At 44.7% G+C, this 16,199-nt stretch overlaps 2 protein-coding genes across 3 annotated transcripts in view; one reads left to right on the forward strand and one right to left on the reverse strand.

Annotated features, from left to right (window-relative positions):
• The first annotated feature begins 446 nt into the window (after positions 1-446).
• On the forward strand, positions 447-3,058 carry gbx2 (gastrulation brain homeobox 2). Its single transcript, XM_038303321.1, has 2 exons — positions 447-1,381; positions 2,248-3,058. The coding sequence occupies exons 1-2, from the start codon at positions 871-873 to the stop codon at positions 2,766-2,768; spliced, it is 1,032 nt and encodes a 343-aa protein (XP_038159249.1). The 5' UTR covers positions 447-870; the 3' UTR covers positions 2,769-3,058.
• A 4,846-nt stretch (positions 3,059-7,904) lies between these two features.
• Positions 7,905-16,199, reverse strand: part of agap1 (ArfGAP with GTPase domain, ankyrin repeat and PH domain 1) — a 122,155-nt gene continuing 113,860 nt past the window's right edge. For both annotated transcript variants that reach the window (XM_038303344.1, XM_038303336.1), the window contains exons 17-18: positions 8,893-9,142; positions 7,905-8,819 (exon numbers count right to left, since the gene is read on the reverse strand). In XM_038303344.1, coding sequence (XP_038159272.1) covers positions 8,610-8,819; positions 8,893-9,142 — 460 coding nt within the window. In that variant the 3' untranslated portion in view covers positions 7,905-8,609. The remainder of the gene's footprint in view (positions 8,820-8,892; positions 9,143-16,199) is intronic.

Raw genomic sequence — 16,199 nt, forward strand, 5'->3', positions numbered from 1 at the left:
TCACCTCTGATCTTCTGCTTTCCTTACTTCTGCTGCTCCTCCTGAAAAACACAGAAGAGCAGAACATCAACATTCCTTTATATACTAAAATACTTTCTTATCAAACTGCAGAATGTAAACATTCCTGTTTTATGTCCATTATAGAGTGAGATGTTCTAGATTTGCTGCTTCCATCCTGATGCAGAACCCGAACTTTACCTGGAATTTAGTCTAAAACTAAAAAGATTCTTTAACTTTTCTGGAGTCTTTGATCCAAACTCATGAAGTTGGACCATTTTTGAAGATGGGATGTCGTCAGACTTCCTGTTTCGGACCCCCCCCCCCCATCCAGGTGTTTGGTTCGGTCCATCCTGATCATCTCTGATGCCAGAGATCCAGGACTTTAGAACAATCTGATCCACGCGGAATAAAACCCTCATTTCCACTCTGCGTGGATTCCAGGATCGTCACCTGACATCCACCAATCAGAGGCGGGGGGAGGCGGCCTCCCGCCGCGCGAGGCAGCGCAATTAAACGGAGGGGAGGGCAATTTAAATCCTAAAGAGTCTCGCTGAGGAGAGACGCACCGCCGCGCGCAGAGCGGCTCTCAGAGAACCGCAGTCCGCTGACTGAGTCCTCAGGTCCGGGTCTAGACTAACTTGAGCTGCTTCTCTCCAAAGTGCGCACTGTGCGTCACGGCGCGGCGCGCGCGGATCGGTCAGCTTTGTTTTCTGGAAGCATCTGATCTCCTGCTGCTGGACTTTAGGGAGGAATGTTTGTCTCTGAGCGGATTATCTCCTCCTTCAGCTCCCGGTGACTCCCGCCGCCTCAGCGGGGCTCCGTCCCACAGCGCCTCCTCCTCGGCCTCCTGCAGCTCCAGCGGTCGGTCATATGAGCGCAGCGTTCAGCCCGTCCTTCATGGTGATGCAGCGGCCACTCGGAAGCACCACCGCCTTCAGCATCGACTCCCTGATCGGGGGGCCCCCGCAGCCCAGCCCGGGACACTTCGTCTACACCGGGTACCCGATGTTCATGCCCTACCGGTCCGTGGTGCTGCAGCCGCCGCCTCCTCCGCCTCCCGCCCTGCAGCAGGCTCTGCCCAGCGCGCACCACCCGCAGATGCAGAGCCTGCAGAGCGGCTTCTGCTCCAGCCTGGCGCAGGGAATGACGCAGGGCATGGCGCTCACCTCCACCCTCTTGGCCTCGCTGCCCGGCGGCTTCTCCCCGTCCCAGCAGCACCAGGAGGCCGCCAGGAAGTTCGGCTCCCAGGCCCTGCACGCCGCCTTCGAGAAAACTCAGGAGCTGCGGCTGGAGGCGGAGGATGGGAAGAGTTTCCTGCCGGCCAAAGAGTCCGCGCTGCCGGCTTTCCACGACGCAGACACGCCGCTGCAGACCTCCACAGGTAGGAGGTCTATAAATGTCTATAAATGGTTAAAACATTTAATTAAACCTACATTTAAACAAAAAAGCAGATCAGATTATTTATTTTATGTTTTTTATAATTATGAAAATATTTCTAAACAAAAAAGTTGCCAAAAACAAATTTAAAATAATGTCGACATTTAACTTTAATAAATAATACAAAATAAATGTTCATTTTAATTTAATCATTTAACAATATTAACTGTTGATTAAATAAGGTTGTTTTTATAATTATTTCATATCAGATTCAGGAATTATTTCTCTGCGGCCTCAGATTCATCTGATCAAATAGAAAAATAATCTGATTTAGTTTATTTAAATTTATTTGATCTAAAAAGTTTATTTTCATCATTTTTAGTTTATTTATGACATTTAATAAACTCTGCAGGAAACGCCTGAAAGCGGCGCGTGCTTCAGGTTTATTGGCTCGTGACATATTTGTTTTTTATTTGTCATCACCTCTGACATCACCGTGCGCGCGCACACACACAGCTAGACGCGCGCGCGGGGAGAGAAGGCCGCGTGGAGATCTAGTCGGTGCGTAATTACGCGTGAAAGCGGAACATCCCCGCAGAGCGCGCCCTGAATCTGATCCCTGCTGATGAAGGATACTGACACCCTCCTCTTCCTCACCCCGTTTATCATCCCTAAATGTCCAAAATGATTCTGACTCTAAAGTTAGACTTTAATCGCTTTTAATTAACAATTTAATCTGATTTTAAATAAAGTATTTTAATATTCCGCTTTATTTCAGGAGGAATCTTTTTTTCTGCCAGTTTAATTTGTAAACTAATAATTGTGATGATGTGAAAGTGATCGGAGTGTTTCCTCCTCTGCTCCCCGCAGCCAGAGTTCTCAGTAAAGAAGACTCCAAGGAGGAGGAGCGGAAGGAGGAGAGCTTCTCCATGGACAGCGACCTGGACTACAGCTCCGACGACAACCTCACCTCCATGTGCCACAAAGAGGACGGAGACGGCGGCGGAGGCCTGGAGGACGGCCCGCACCTCCACGGCTCCTCCTCCGGCGGCGGCGCGGCGGGCGGCGGCAGCGGCGGCAAGAACCGGCGGCGGCGCACCGCGTTCACCAGCGAGCAGCTGCTGGAGCTGGAGAAGGAGTTCCACTGCAAGAAGTACCTGTCCCTCACCGAGCGCTCCCAGATCGCGCACGCGCTCAAGCTGAGCGAGGTGCAGGTGAAGATCTGGTTCCAGAACCGGCGCGCCAAGTGGAAACGGGTCAAGGCCGGAAACGTCAACAACAAGTCCGGGGAGCCGAGCCGGAACCCCAAGATCGTGGTTCCGATCCCGGTGCACGTGAGCCGCTTCGCCATCAGGAGTCAGCACCAGCAGATGGAGCAGGCCCGGCCCTAGAGCTCTGAAAATAAACTCTGATTATTTCCTTTGACTCACTTTTAAATATTTACTCTTGATTTCGTGATTCTGTCTGAAATGGATCAGAACCGAACCAGCTGGAGACTCAAACTCCATCCTGCAGAAAGAGCCGCAGTTTTTAATCCAACAATCCGCCGCAGCTGCGCCAAAAACAGCGCAGAGAGGATGAGGAGGAGGAAGAGCTGGAACTCTGCTGCTCTGGACTGAATGAAAGCTGCTAATTTATTTCTACTCAAATGTACAAACCTGCGATTAAAGGACAGAAAGAGGCGAGGCTCCAGTCTGACTCATTTCACACTAAATCTATCTTCACTCACCTCATTTTAAAAGGCCGCAAATCTGTAAAAACTATGAAAAAAATGAAAATTTAAATAAAATATCAGAAATGGAAACAAAAAGAAGTTAAATCAGACGCAGGTCGCGCGGCTCCACACCTGTTTCATCCAATTAATCTACTTCAAAGCTAAAATTAAGGTCAGAAACGCACCTGGCTCCAGTGACGTCATCCAGGTCAGCGCTCAGTTTTATCTTCATTAAAAATTATTTTCTTCTAAATTAAAATCCGCACTATTTCCCGTTTCTTCGCAGCAACTGAAGCACCTGTGCGTAATGGCGCGCGCGCCAGGGAGCGCTGCCAGGTCCTCTCTGTGCCAAAAAAACCCAAAAACGTTTAGATTCATACTTAAGGCGAATTTAAACTTTAAAAGCAGTTTATTAACCCTGTTTAGAAAAAAAAGAGAGTTTTATTTTTATGGATTCAGTTTTAAAATCATTCAGGAGTTTAGAAATAAAATCCAAAAAGAAAAAGTTATAATTTGACAATTAGGAGAAACAAAATGTGGATCAATAAAATCAGGACCTTCAACGTTTAATAAAATTAACGGAAATTAACAGAAGATCCTGATTTCTTTTTTTTTCCCAGTGTAATTTATATATTATATTTTCTTCAGCTGAGGAAAATATAGAACTACACTAAATCTAATCTAAATCTAGATAAGGTCATTTAAAAAACAAATAAGTCATTTGTTCTTGGATTGAGGAGATTAAAGAGACATTTTGCCAAAGAAACGAAACAATTTACATTTAAAACAAGAAAACACAATTAGATTGTCTGATTTCAAGTGCATTTTATCTAATTATCTGACTTTAATATTAAAAATCTTCATTCCGGTGGCAAACTATTACTTACCTGCTTAAATTAATGGTAAATAGATTTAAGACATTTTTCTTATATGATGTTTAAATTAACTAAAATACTTAATTTTATGTGTTTGTTGGAGGATAAAGCCATTAAATCTTAATGATCTCTGAAAGAGGGGGGGGGGGGGGGGGGGGGGTGTCTATGCCTTCCATCATCATCCTCCTCTTCCTCAGCTGTAATCTTCCTCATTGCCGTTTGTCTTATTTACTCTAAAATGTTTCAGAATAAAGATTTGAAATAACATCAAATTCTTTACACTGCAAAAAAATCTAGAAATAAGTATTTACCTTTAATTTAAGCAGGTAAATGATGTAGTTTGGCAGTGGAATTAGTATTTTTACTTTAGTAAAATAAGATAATTAGATAAAATGCACTTGAAATAAGACAATATGATTGTGTTTTCTTATTTTAAATGTAAATTGTCTTGTTTCATTGGCAAAATGTTTCTTTTATCTCCTCAATCCAAGAACAAATACACTTATTTTACGGAAAAAAAATACTAATCTAGATTAAATTTTTCTTCTGGATTTATTTAAATTTCCAGGGAATTATTTGATAAGTTCAAACTGTGATTTTCTAAAAACGTTTCACTAAACTCTAAATTAGATTATTTCTGTATCTATGAAGTTAGTTTATTTGTTTGCTTTTAATGTTTAATTTAAATTAAATATTCAGATTATAGAGAATAATGAGAACTGTAGGAAAAAATTATTAGAATCCGGTTTATTTAAATCATCACATTAGATCCATTAAATGTTTTTAAATTAAAGGAACATAAATTTCCATTTTCCATATTTTTTTGGATTTTCTTTTTCTTGAAAAATTTCTACCTTTTTCTATAATCCAAATTCAATTATTAATATATATCTTTAAGCCATCATTTTTTTCAGAAACATTTAAAAACCCTGTTTGGATCAGAAATCAAGGTTCATCAGGAGTTTATTATTTATTCAGATTATTATAACATCTAGTTACGTTTATCTAGGAAAGGAAAACAAATAAAAAGCCAGAAGTCAAGTTTATATTAAGAAGCATTTTTCTTGTCTTTATTGAAAAGAGACAAATTACAGTAGAAGATTCTGCATTAGGTAGAATTTTCAGCATGTTACTGTACAACAAACAAAATTTAATAATATTAATTAGAATAACAACAAGAACAATAATCTGGATGATAAAATAGGAAAAGGTGAATAAAAAGTGGATTCAGGGAGAAAATGTACAAAAAGGTTGTTTTTCTGGGAGGATTTAGAAACGAGACGAACATCCTGGATGGTTCACATTTTTAAATCTATTAACAGAAAAAAAAAACATTTATCTAAATGTCCATCAAACTGGGAGCTGAAAAAAAAGTGTTTATTTTACAGTTTAGAGTCTAATTTTCTGGAGATTTTTTCATATTAGCTCAAATATTTTTACTTCTTCCTAATAAATATCCGTCTTTAATAAAACAAAGTGAAACCAACAGAAATGACTTCATGTTTCGAGGCCTTTTTGTTTTTTCTCAAATGTATTAAACTGAATAACTTTAACAGTCTTTTTATTTTTATATACTCTGGAGAATCGATAAGGCTAATTAGCTGAGCTAGCTGGGAAAATGACGCAGTTAGCAGTAGAGTTGGACAACGCCGAGGTTTATTAGAAATTGTAACCTTTGCTAAATGTTATAAAATTGACCTTTTGACGTCTGTAAACGGAAATCTACTGGAATGACTCAGCAGTTTGGAGAAGGAATAAAATGAGCGGTTCTCTCAGCCCCAGACTGTCACCACTGCTAGCTAACGAAGTTATAAATTAGCGGTCCTAAAAATAATTTCATTTAGATGCCGATGAAGTTTTTCTGCTGCTTTATGTTTTTTAGATGTTATTCTTCATATTTATACAACTGTACATATGAGTTAGGGAGCAGCAGAAGGATCTGATGGCTAACGACTGAACTAGCTGCCAGCGTCTGTGTGATAGCCTAAAGCTAAGCTAACCAGCAGCTAGCTCATTAAATGTTTTTTTTGATCTCCAAATTATAACTTTTTATTCACGCTGTAAATTAGTCCATCAATGGAGTAAAAAAAAAGCGTTTTATTCACGGGGAATGACTCAGCAGTTTGTCCGTTAGCAGCGTCAGGCTAACTAAAACGGCGGCTAGCTGACTCAGCAGTTTGTATAAAAATGAGTGGATCTCTGATGTTAGCTTTGTCCAGTTAGCCCTGCGCTAACTGCTCCTTTCTGTCCGATTCAAGTCAAACCATTTTTATTTAAAACTATTTAAATTTAGTCAGCAGTAAAATGGCTCCTTAATGGACTTTTAATCGTTCTTTCATCCCTAGACTGTTCGGTTATTGAAGCCATTTTGTCCCCACTGCAAGCTAACAACGGTTCTAACTTAGCGGTCCTAAAAAAGTATTTAATTTAGATGCCGATTAAGTTTTTCTGCTTCTTTATGTTTGTTAGATGTTTTTTTTTTATGTTCATAAACTTTACATACGAGTTAGGGAGCAGGAGGAGGATTTGATGGCTAACGAGTGAACTAGCTAGTGTGATAAAGCTAAGCTAACAAGCTAACCAGCAGCTAGCTCATCACATGGTTCTTTGATCTCCAAATGATAACCTTTTATTCATGCGGTAAATTAGTCCATTAATGGATTAAAAGGTGAATTTTATTGACGGGGCAATGACTCAGCAGTTTGTCAGTTAGCCGCGTCATGCTAACTGAAACGGTAGCTATTAGTGTTAGCTGCATTTTCCCTTTTAAAGAAGTAAAACAGACAATGGCTGTCTTTTCTTTTTATCTGTAAACTTTAACGTTTTTTTTTTTTTGCTGAACAGTTTTGTTTTGTAACAACATTTCAAACATTTTTAAAAATGAGGTCATTTTAATTTCTCACCAGAATGAGCCTCAGAGTTCGTAAACTAAAAGCGGAAATATCGATTAATTCTCTTTTTGGTGACATAAATCAGAGAAAACTGGTTTAAACCGGATCCAGATTTTACGTCTGATTAGAAATTTATGAACTTTCTTGCTGCTGGTTTTATAAAACAAACATTTCTACAGCTTTTTAGTCGCTGTTTTTAGCATTTTAGAAAAAAATCTCCCTTTAAAGCAAATTCTTTCAGGTTTTAGTTCAACTACCTGATGTGATGATTATAAAGTTAAATAAACATCAGATAAATAAAGTTATATCAGAAAAACGCTCGTAGTAACGGAGGACCAACTAAACTACTTTAGTGCATTTCTGTCAGGGATTAACCCCCCCCCCCCCCCCCATTAAGCTAGCTAAAGGGCACATGGACGAGTGAGGAAAGGAGGTAGTGGCACCGAAAGAAACAATCTGGGAGCATAAAGGCAGGCGTGCAAATTAAAAAAAGGCATGAAGACAAGATGGACGTCTAGCTTAAAGGAAAGTCGGGTTTTTAGAGTTTCTACTTCGACAGACGTTTTTATGAGAATAACGGCGACACAGCGAGCCGCGAATATTGCTCCGATAATCTGGCTGAGAGCGGCTCGGAAAGCGAAAAGCCGGCCCGCCGTGTCCGGGAGTCTCCGCCTCCTTCCTGAGACTGTCCTCACCTTCGGTCCAAACATTCCCACACGTCCGACATCCAGAAACCAGCAAGGCGTCCTGGGAAGGACGACGCCGGATTTAATTACCCCTGAAAACCACCAGGAGCACCTGGACTCACCGTCCTGGAACCATGACGGCGTTCGGAACCACTGGTCCAGACTCCTACATCTCGCTATGGGTCGGCCCGTCGCAGCTGGGATGTTCTGGAGCCACTTTAGTCCCGGTTTATCGATTAGAACTGGACCAGAACCATCAGCCGCCATGTTTAGCTGCAGCTTGGACCGACATTCCAATGAGCAGCGTCCTGGAACCATGACGGCGTTCAGAAACACATCATAGTGACCCAAACCCAAACCGCTCTACACAACAGACCACTTCCTGTCTGCGGCCCGATGCTTCACACACTTCCTGTTTTCATTCACAAACACGATCCGAAGAAACAGAGGAGCATTATTTACAGAAGAAGGTTTTTAGAGCAGAGAAGAAGAAACAGCCCTTCTTGGAGGTTGCGGCGAAGCCGAGCGGCGGCGAGCGGACGGCATCAGCTGGGCTGAAGACGATGGCTTCCCTTTAGCTCCTTTATTGGACAGAAGAGGCGAAGATCTGGGTGGATAAATACTGAAGGAGCGGCCGGGAGAAACAAGATGGAGGCCGACATGGAGAGTCTCCGTTCCCTGAGCCTGAAAACACGTCTGTACATTTAGGACTTTATACACCCAGCCACCATCATCATCGTCATCATCATCCTCGGCATCATCATCATCGTCGTCCATGACGACGCGTCCAACCTCTGGTCCAGCCACGCTCACACAGCTCTATTTACACAACAATGCTTTAAATAAAAACAGTCAGTTCTACTGGGAGCCAGAGTTCCTTCAACTGGTTTCACTGGGAGCTGATATGAGTTCAGACTGGTTGAACTGGCCTGGTTAATTCAAAGACTGGGGACCACATCTCCCATCATGCTTTGGGGTTTGTCCGTCCTGCCCTGAGGCTCTCCCATTAGAAGCGGGTGGTGGGCGTGGCTTAGCGTCGCGACATGAAGGGGCCGGCGTGCGGCGGTCAGATGAGCGCGGCGCTGCCCAGGCTGCTGCAGCTGTTGTTGCGGTTGGTGTTGCGCCGCGACAGGTTGGGCGTGGCCATGAGAGGGTAGCGCTCGTCGGTGCAGCCGTACTGCGCCAGGACGTCCACGCACTCCTGGTGGTTGGACTGCCGGGCATACGCCATGGCGCTTAGCCCGTGGGCGTCCCTGGCCATCAGGTCCACGCCGTACTGCGGAGAGACAAAGACACGGGTTAGATCCTGCTGACGTTTCCCGACCCGCGTCGCCCTGCAGGAGGCGTACCCAGATCAGCAGCTGGAGGATCACCACGTTGCCCTTGTGGCTGGCGTGGTGCAGCGCGGTGCAGCCGTCGCCGTACGTCTCGTTGACCTGCTGGCGGGAGCCGTGGGCGAGCAGAAGGACGACGGCGCGGAGGTCCTCCTCGGCCGTGGCTCTGAGCAGCTGCTGGCCCAGAGGCACGTCGGCGGAGGGCAGCGCGGCCAGGAACAGGCGCTGCTCGTACTTCGCCCGGATCCAGCGCTCCCGCTCCTCCCTGACAGACACAACCCAGGGATTAGTCACGCCACAGAACGGAAACTTTAAACCTTAAATTAAACAAATCTGGAACGTTTTCACTTTTATATCCGTTAGATTTTTGTCCGTTCATTTTTATTCAAATAAACGGACTCTAAGGTAAAATTCAACTGGATCAGAACCACCGCTGGAAACAGACAGATTATTAATCCCACTAATCCCAGAAACTCAAATTACTACAGTTTAATGAATAAAAATCCCAGAATGATAAATGCTACATCAGACCTGATTTAACCCAAATAAACCTTTATTAACAAGCCAAACATTAACAATGGACGGCAGGGATTAAAGTGGATATATTCCCACAGGAAGTGTTCAATCCACAGGTAGATTCGTCCTCCGAGGCTAAAATAAGACACAGAGGCAGAAGGAAGCATTGTTCTCCAATCCAGTATCATCAACTGCTGATCCGTCTAATCCGCCTCTAATCTCCCGTCTAATCCCTGCGTGTAAACAGCGGCTCACTCAGCCAGCAGGGATTAGTCTGGGCCAGGGAGGGGCGGCGGGGGAGGGACCCGTATTGAGCTGTTCCCCCTCTTCCAGGGGGGGGGAGGAAATCTGTTGTTTCCTTCTAATAAACTTCAGCTTCTGGCAGAACCGGTTCTGTTCGTGACCCGGTCCGGTTTCCCCTCCAACAGGCCGAGGAAGGAGCGGACCTGAGAGTCTGGGAGCAGCGTGGGAACCTCTGAATCTCATTAACTCTCTTCCTGGATACCAGTCTGTGCTGGGGGGGGGGGTCCAAGGTGGCGCCTAGCATCACGGAATGTCCTGGAGGTTCTGCCTTCCTGGTCCGACCCAGAGAGCGGGGAGGCCGGGCCTGGGACCACGGCCCAAAGCCCGCGGACAAAGCCTGGAGGAGTCCCAGAGAGAGGGGCGCTCAGCGGGGCTCTGGGAGGAAATGTGAGGCCGGCCGGCGGACTGGGAAACGCATGCCTTCCCCCCCGCTGGAGTTGCTAAGAGCCGGCAGACGGTCTGATGGTGTCAGCCGTTCACTAAAGCGTTCACTATCAGCCTCATTCTGGGGCCTAAACGCCGACACAGAGATGGTACCGAGTCTAAAATGGAAAATACACTTCCTATTAGGGACACTGGTTTAACTGGGTCAGGGTGAGAGATGGGTGGGAGCGATGGTACAGACACAAGAGGCCTAAACCCTGGGTTTAACTAAAGCCTGAGTTTAACTACACCCTGAGTTTAGACAGACTGAATCCTGAGTTTAAATAAAACCTGAGTCTAACTAAACCCTGGGTTTAATTAAAGCCTGAGTTTAACTACACCCTGAGTTTAGACGGACTGAATCCTGAGTTTAAATAAAACCTAAGTCTAACTAAACCCTGGGTTTAAACGGACTGAATTTTGAGTTTAACTAAACCCTGAGTTTAAACTGACTTAATTTTGAGTTTAACTAAATCCTGAGTTTAAACGGACTGAATTTTGAGTTTAACTAAACCCTGAGTTTAAACTGACTTAATTTTGAGTTTAACTAAACCCTGAGTTTAAACGGACTGAATTTTGAGTTTAACTACATCCTGAGTTTAAACGGACTGAATTTTGAGTTTAACTAAACCCTGAGTTTAAACGGACTGAATTTTGAGTTTAACTAAATCCTGAGTTTAAACGGACTGAATCCTGAGTTTAATTAAACCCTGAGTTTGACTAAAGCCTGAGTTTAAACAGACTGAACCCTGAGTTTAAAAAGGCTGAATCCTGAGTTTAATTAAACCCTGAGTTTGACTAAAGCCTGAGTTTAAACAGACTAAATCCTGAGTTTAAACTGACTGAATCCTGAGTTTAAATAAAACCTGAGTTTAAACGGACTGAATTTTGAGTTTAACTAAACCCTGAGTTTAAACGGACTGAATTTTGGGTTTAACTAAATCCTGAGTTTAAACGGACTGAATCCGGAGTTTAAAAAGGCTGAATCCTGAGTTTAATTAAACCCTGAGTTTGACTAAAGGCTGAGTTTAAACAGACTGAACCCTGAGTTTAAACAGACTAAATCCTGAGTTTAAAAAAGACAGAACCCTGAGTTTAACTAAACCAAAAGTTTAAACAGACTGAACTCCGAGTTTAAAAAGACTGAATTCTGAGCTTAAAAAAGACAGAACCCTGAGTTTAACTAAACCCTAAGTTTAAACAGACTGAACTCCAAGTTTAAACAGACCGAATCCTGAGTTTAAAAAAGACTGAACCCTGAGTTTAAACAATTCCTTAGTTTTAGCAACTTTATATGAATTTAGATGCAGACTTTCTGTCTTTTTTTTCCACTTCTACTCCAGTACCGTTAATCTTGAGGTAAACCAGACTTATTTGGGTTTTCTACTAAAATACAAAGTTGTTTTGTTGCTTAATTAAATAAACCATTTTGCTTGTTTCCATGAGTTTTTGTTTGTTGACATCTTGTTTATATTTGCTTAATTATTGTCCGTGTTTACGGTTGCTAATTGGAGAATGTTTCTAATGAAGATGATATTAACATCAACATGACGGTAATTTAACAGCTAGTTTGTTCTGATTGTGTTAGCCGTGTTATTCATTACGGGGGATCTTGTTGTGTGTTGCAGTAAACAGCGACTCTCCATCACGAGTTAACGACTCCTGAAAACACACAGCTCTGGACAGTGGAGAGGCTAATTGCACTAATTAACCACAGCGAGTGTGAGAGTGTGTGTTAACATGTGTCTGGATGCACGCTCACTCAGATCGCTGTGTGTTAATCTGTGTGTGTCCCTTTTCACATCCCATTAGAGGAAGCGCTGTTTTCAGCAGCGAGGCATGCTGGGTAGATAATTAAACACGAGTCCCGGTGAGATGGCTTGTGACAGGAACACACACTCTCACACACACACAATGCAAATATGTCAAGCTCAGCCCAGAGGGGTTAAAATGTGTATTTGTGTGTCAGTCGGTGAAATGAGAGGATAAAATGTGCACCAGACAGAGGAAACAACCGTCACCCATCCACTGGGCCAACTCTTACTGGTTCTGTTCCCTCATAGACCAGTCCGGGTATCTGGGCTGACTGGATGGACGGTCATGGAACTGAACTGGGTAAACTGGGTTTCCTTTTGTTCCCAGTTTCCCCCAATAATAACCCGTCCTTTTTAGACGTAAAAAAACCAGTAAATCTCCCTTAAAGGGTCAATTTCACTGGTTTTTAAAAACAAAACCGCTTTTTAACTATGACTTTGATATTTTAGGTTAGGATCACAGCTGGTTTAACATGGAGGATAGGAAAAAATAGGAAAACAGTGGCAAAAAAAAAAGAATCTAAAACTGCAGCTACAACTGGAGTTAGCGATTCATTGGAGGTTTGCTTTAAAGCTCAGGACTCAGTTTTGATGATGAAGGAAAGGGGTGATGGGGTGGATGGGGTGATGGATGGAGAAAGGTTGGATTAAAGGTTGGAGGATGAGGGGTGGTTGGATGGTTTATGGTTTGGGTGGGTGGGGTTGGATGGTGGAAAGAAAGATGGTTGGGGGGATGAGGATGGGTGGATGGATGAGTTTTGGGTGGGTGGAGGGTGGATGAAAAAGATGGGTTTTGGAAAGGAGAAAGGATGGGGGAAAGGGAAAGATGGTTGGATGGATGATGGGGGGGATGATGGATGGATGGGGTTGGATGGGGTGGTGATGGATGAATGGGTGGTTTTGGGGGGGATGATGGATGGATGGATGAGTTGGATGGATGGGTGAATGATTTGGGTTTGGGGGGATGTTTGGGGTGGATGATTTTGGGTGGGGTGAGTTGGATGGGGTGATGGATGAAAGATGGTTTTGGGTTTGGGTGGATGTTTGGGTGGATGGATGGGGAAAATTGGATGGATGGGGTGATGGATGAATGGTGGATGATGGGGTGGTTGGGATGATGGATGGGGTGATGGGTTTTTATGGATGATTTGGAAAGAAGGATGGGTGGTTTATGGTTTAGAATGGTTTGGGTGGATGATGGATGGATGGGTGAGTTGGATGGATGGATGAATTTATGGTTTTGGTTTGGGTGATGGGTGGATGATGGATTTTTGGGTGAGTTTGGGTGGGGGGATGGGTGGATGGGAAAGATGGTTGGATGGATGATGGGGTGGATTGGGTGGTTGGATGGATGGGTGATGGATGAATGGATGGATGGTTTTGGGTGATGGTTTGGGTGATGGGGTTTGGGTGGATGATGGGGTGGAAAGGATGATTTTTGGGTGGAAGGATGATGGGTGAAGGGGTGGGATGAAAGATGGATTTGGGGGGATGATGGAGAGTGTGGTTTTTTATGGATGATGGATGGAAAGGTTTAGTTTGGGTTTGGGTTGGGGTGAATGATGGTTGGTTGGGGTGTTTGGGTGGATGATGGATGGGATGAGTTGGATTTGGGTGGGTGATGGGAAAGAATGATGGTTGGATGGATGATGGTTTGGGTGGGTGAGTTGGATGGATGGGGAAAGAAAAAGATGGTTGGAAAGGGGGTGATGGATGGATGATGGATGGATGAGTTGGATGGATGGAAGATGGGGTGAATGAGGGGTTTGGGTGGATGTGGATGGTTGGGGTGAGTTGGAAAGGATGGATGATGGAGAATGGATGGATGATGGAAGGTTTGGGTGAGGGGATTTATGGGTTTTTGGTTTGGGTGATGGATTGGGTGGTAAAGAGTTGGATGGGTGGATGGTTTGGAAAGTTGGAAAGGATGGATGTTTGGGTTTGGGTGGATGGGGTGGATGGATGAGGGATGGATGATGGATGGATGATGGTTTTGGTTTTTGGTTGGATGGATGATGGATTGGTTGGTTTGGGTGATGGATGGTGAGTTGGTGGATGGATGTTTGGTTTAATGTGGTTGGATGGATGATGGATGGATGGATAGTTGGATGGAAGGATGGGAAAGTGGTTTGGCCCCCCCCCCCGGGGTTTTTGGATGGATGATGGGTGGATGAGTTGGAAAGGATGGATTTTTGGGAGAATGTGGTTGGATGGAAGATGGTTTGGTGGATGAGTTGGGGTGGATGGGTTTATGGGATGAATTTGGGTGGATGATGGATGGTTTTGGAAAGTGGATGGGGTTGGTTGGTTTGGGTGATGGGTGGATTTAGTTGGATGGGAAAGGATTTATGGGTGAATGGATGGAAGGTGAGGTTGGATGATGGGTTTGGGTGGGGTGTGGATGGTTGGATGGATGGATGAGTTGGATGGATGGATGTGGTTGGTGATGGATGGATGGATGATGGAATGGATGGGATGAGTTGGATGGATGGGGTGGATGGATGGGGTTTGGGTGAGGGTGGATGGATAGGGGGTGGGTTTGGGTGAATGTTTGGGTGGGGGGATGGTTGGATGATGGATGGATGGATGGATGAGTTTGGGTGGGATTTGGGGGGGTTTGGTTTTGGGTTTATTTGGTTGGATGGATGATGGATGGGTTGGGTGGAAGATGGATGGTGGTTTATGGGGTGGAGGATGTGGATGGTTGGATGGGTGATGGTGGTTGGATTTGGGATGGGTGGGTTTGGTTGGATGGGTGATGGGGTGGATGGTTTTGGGTGATGGATGGGGTGGATGGATGTTTGGGGGGATGGGTGGATGGTTTTGGATGATGGATGGATGGATGGTTGGATGATGGATGGATGCATTTGGGTTTGGGTTGGGGTGGGGTGGTATGGGATGGATGATGGATGGGTGGGGTGGAAAGGAAAGAAGATGGGGTTTGGGTGATGGGGTGAGTTGGGATGGATGGTGGTTGGGGGAATGATGGATGGAAAGAAATTGGTTTGGGTGGATGAGGATTGGGAAAGATGGTTTGGATTTGGGTGATGGGGTGGGGTTTGGGTGAGTTGGGTGGATGGTGGGTGGATGAAAGGGGTGGATTTATGGGTGGTTGGATGGGGGGAGGGGTGATGGTTGGATGGATGATGGATGGATGAGGGTTTGGGTGGATGGATGGGATGAAAGGATGGATTTGGGTGGGTTGGGGTGGGTGGATGATGGTTGGATGATGGAAGGGTGGATGATGGGAAAGGATGGATGAGTTGGATGGATGGGTGATGGTTGGTTTATGGGGTTGGGTGGATGATGGATGGATGGATGAGTTGGGGGTTGGAAAGGGTGGATGGTTTGGGTGTGGATGGTTGGATGATGGAGGGTGGATGGGGTTTTGGATGGTTGGATGGATGTTTGATGGATGGTTGGATGATGGATGGAAAGGGTGGATTGGGGTTGGATGGTTTGGGTGTGGAAGGGTGAGGTTTGGGTTTGGTGGGTGATGGATGGATGGATGGTTTATGGATGGATGGATGGATGAAAGGATGGTTGGATGGAAGATGGATGGTTTTGGGTGGTGATGGGTGGGGTGGTTTTGGTTTATGGAAAGGTTTGGGGTTGGGTGGGGGATGGATGGGAAAAGGATGATGGATGGATGAATATGGATGGATGAGTTGGGTGGATGGGTGGATGGATGGATGGAGATGGATGGATGGATTGGAAAGAATGATGGATGGATGATGGAAAGGATGGTTGGAAAGGATGGATGATGGTGAATGATGGATTTGGGTGAGTTGGATGGATGGATGATGGATGAATGATTTGGTTTTTATGGGGTTTATGGATGGATGGATGAGTTGGATGGATGGATGATGGATGAATGGATGGATGGATGTGGTTTTTGGGTGGATGATGGAAAGGTTTTGGGTGGATGAGTTGGAAAGGATGGATTTATGGTTGGATGGATGATGGAAAGGGGTGGATGATGGATGGGGATGGTTGGGAAAGATGGGGTGGGATGGAGATGGATGGTTTGGGTGGATGATTTATGGATGGTTTGGTTTTGGGTGATGGGAAGGGTTTGGGTGGATGAGTTTTGGGGGGGTGGATGATGGTTGGATGATGGGTTGGGATGGATGATGGTTGGTTTTGGGTGGATGATGGATGGATGGATGATGGATTATGGATTGGTTGGGGGGATGAAAGGATGGTTGGAAAGATGGATGGATGGATGGGTGATGGGGTGGATGGTTGGATGATGGATGGATGGAT

The sequence above is a fragment of the Cyprinodon tularosa genome, unplaced genomic scaffold (assembly GCF_016077235.1).
Source record: "Cyprinodon tularosa strain WSP-4 unplaced genomic scaffold, ASM1607723v1 ctg1135, whole genome shotgun sequence".
NCBI classification, from domain to species: Eukaryota; Metazoa; Chordata; class Actinopteri; order Cyprinodontiformes; family Cyprinodontidae; genus Cyprinodon; species Cyprinodon tularosa.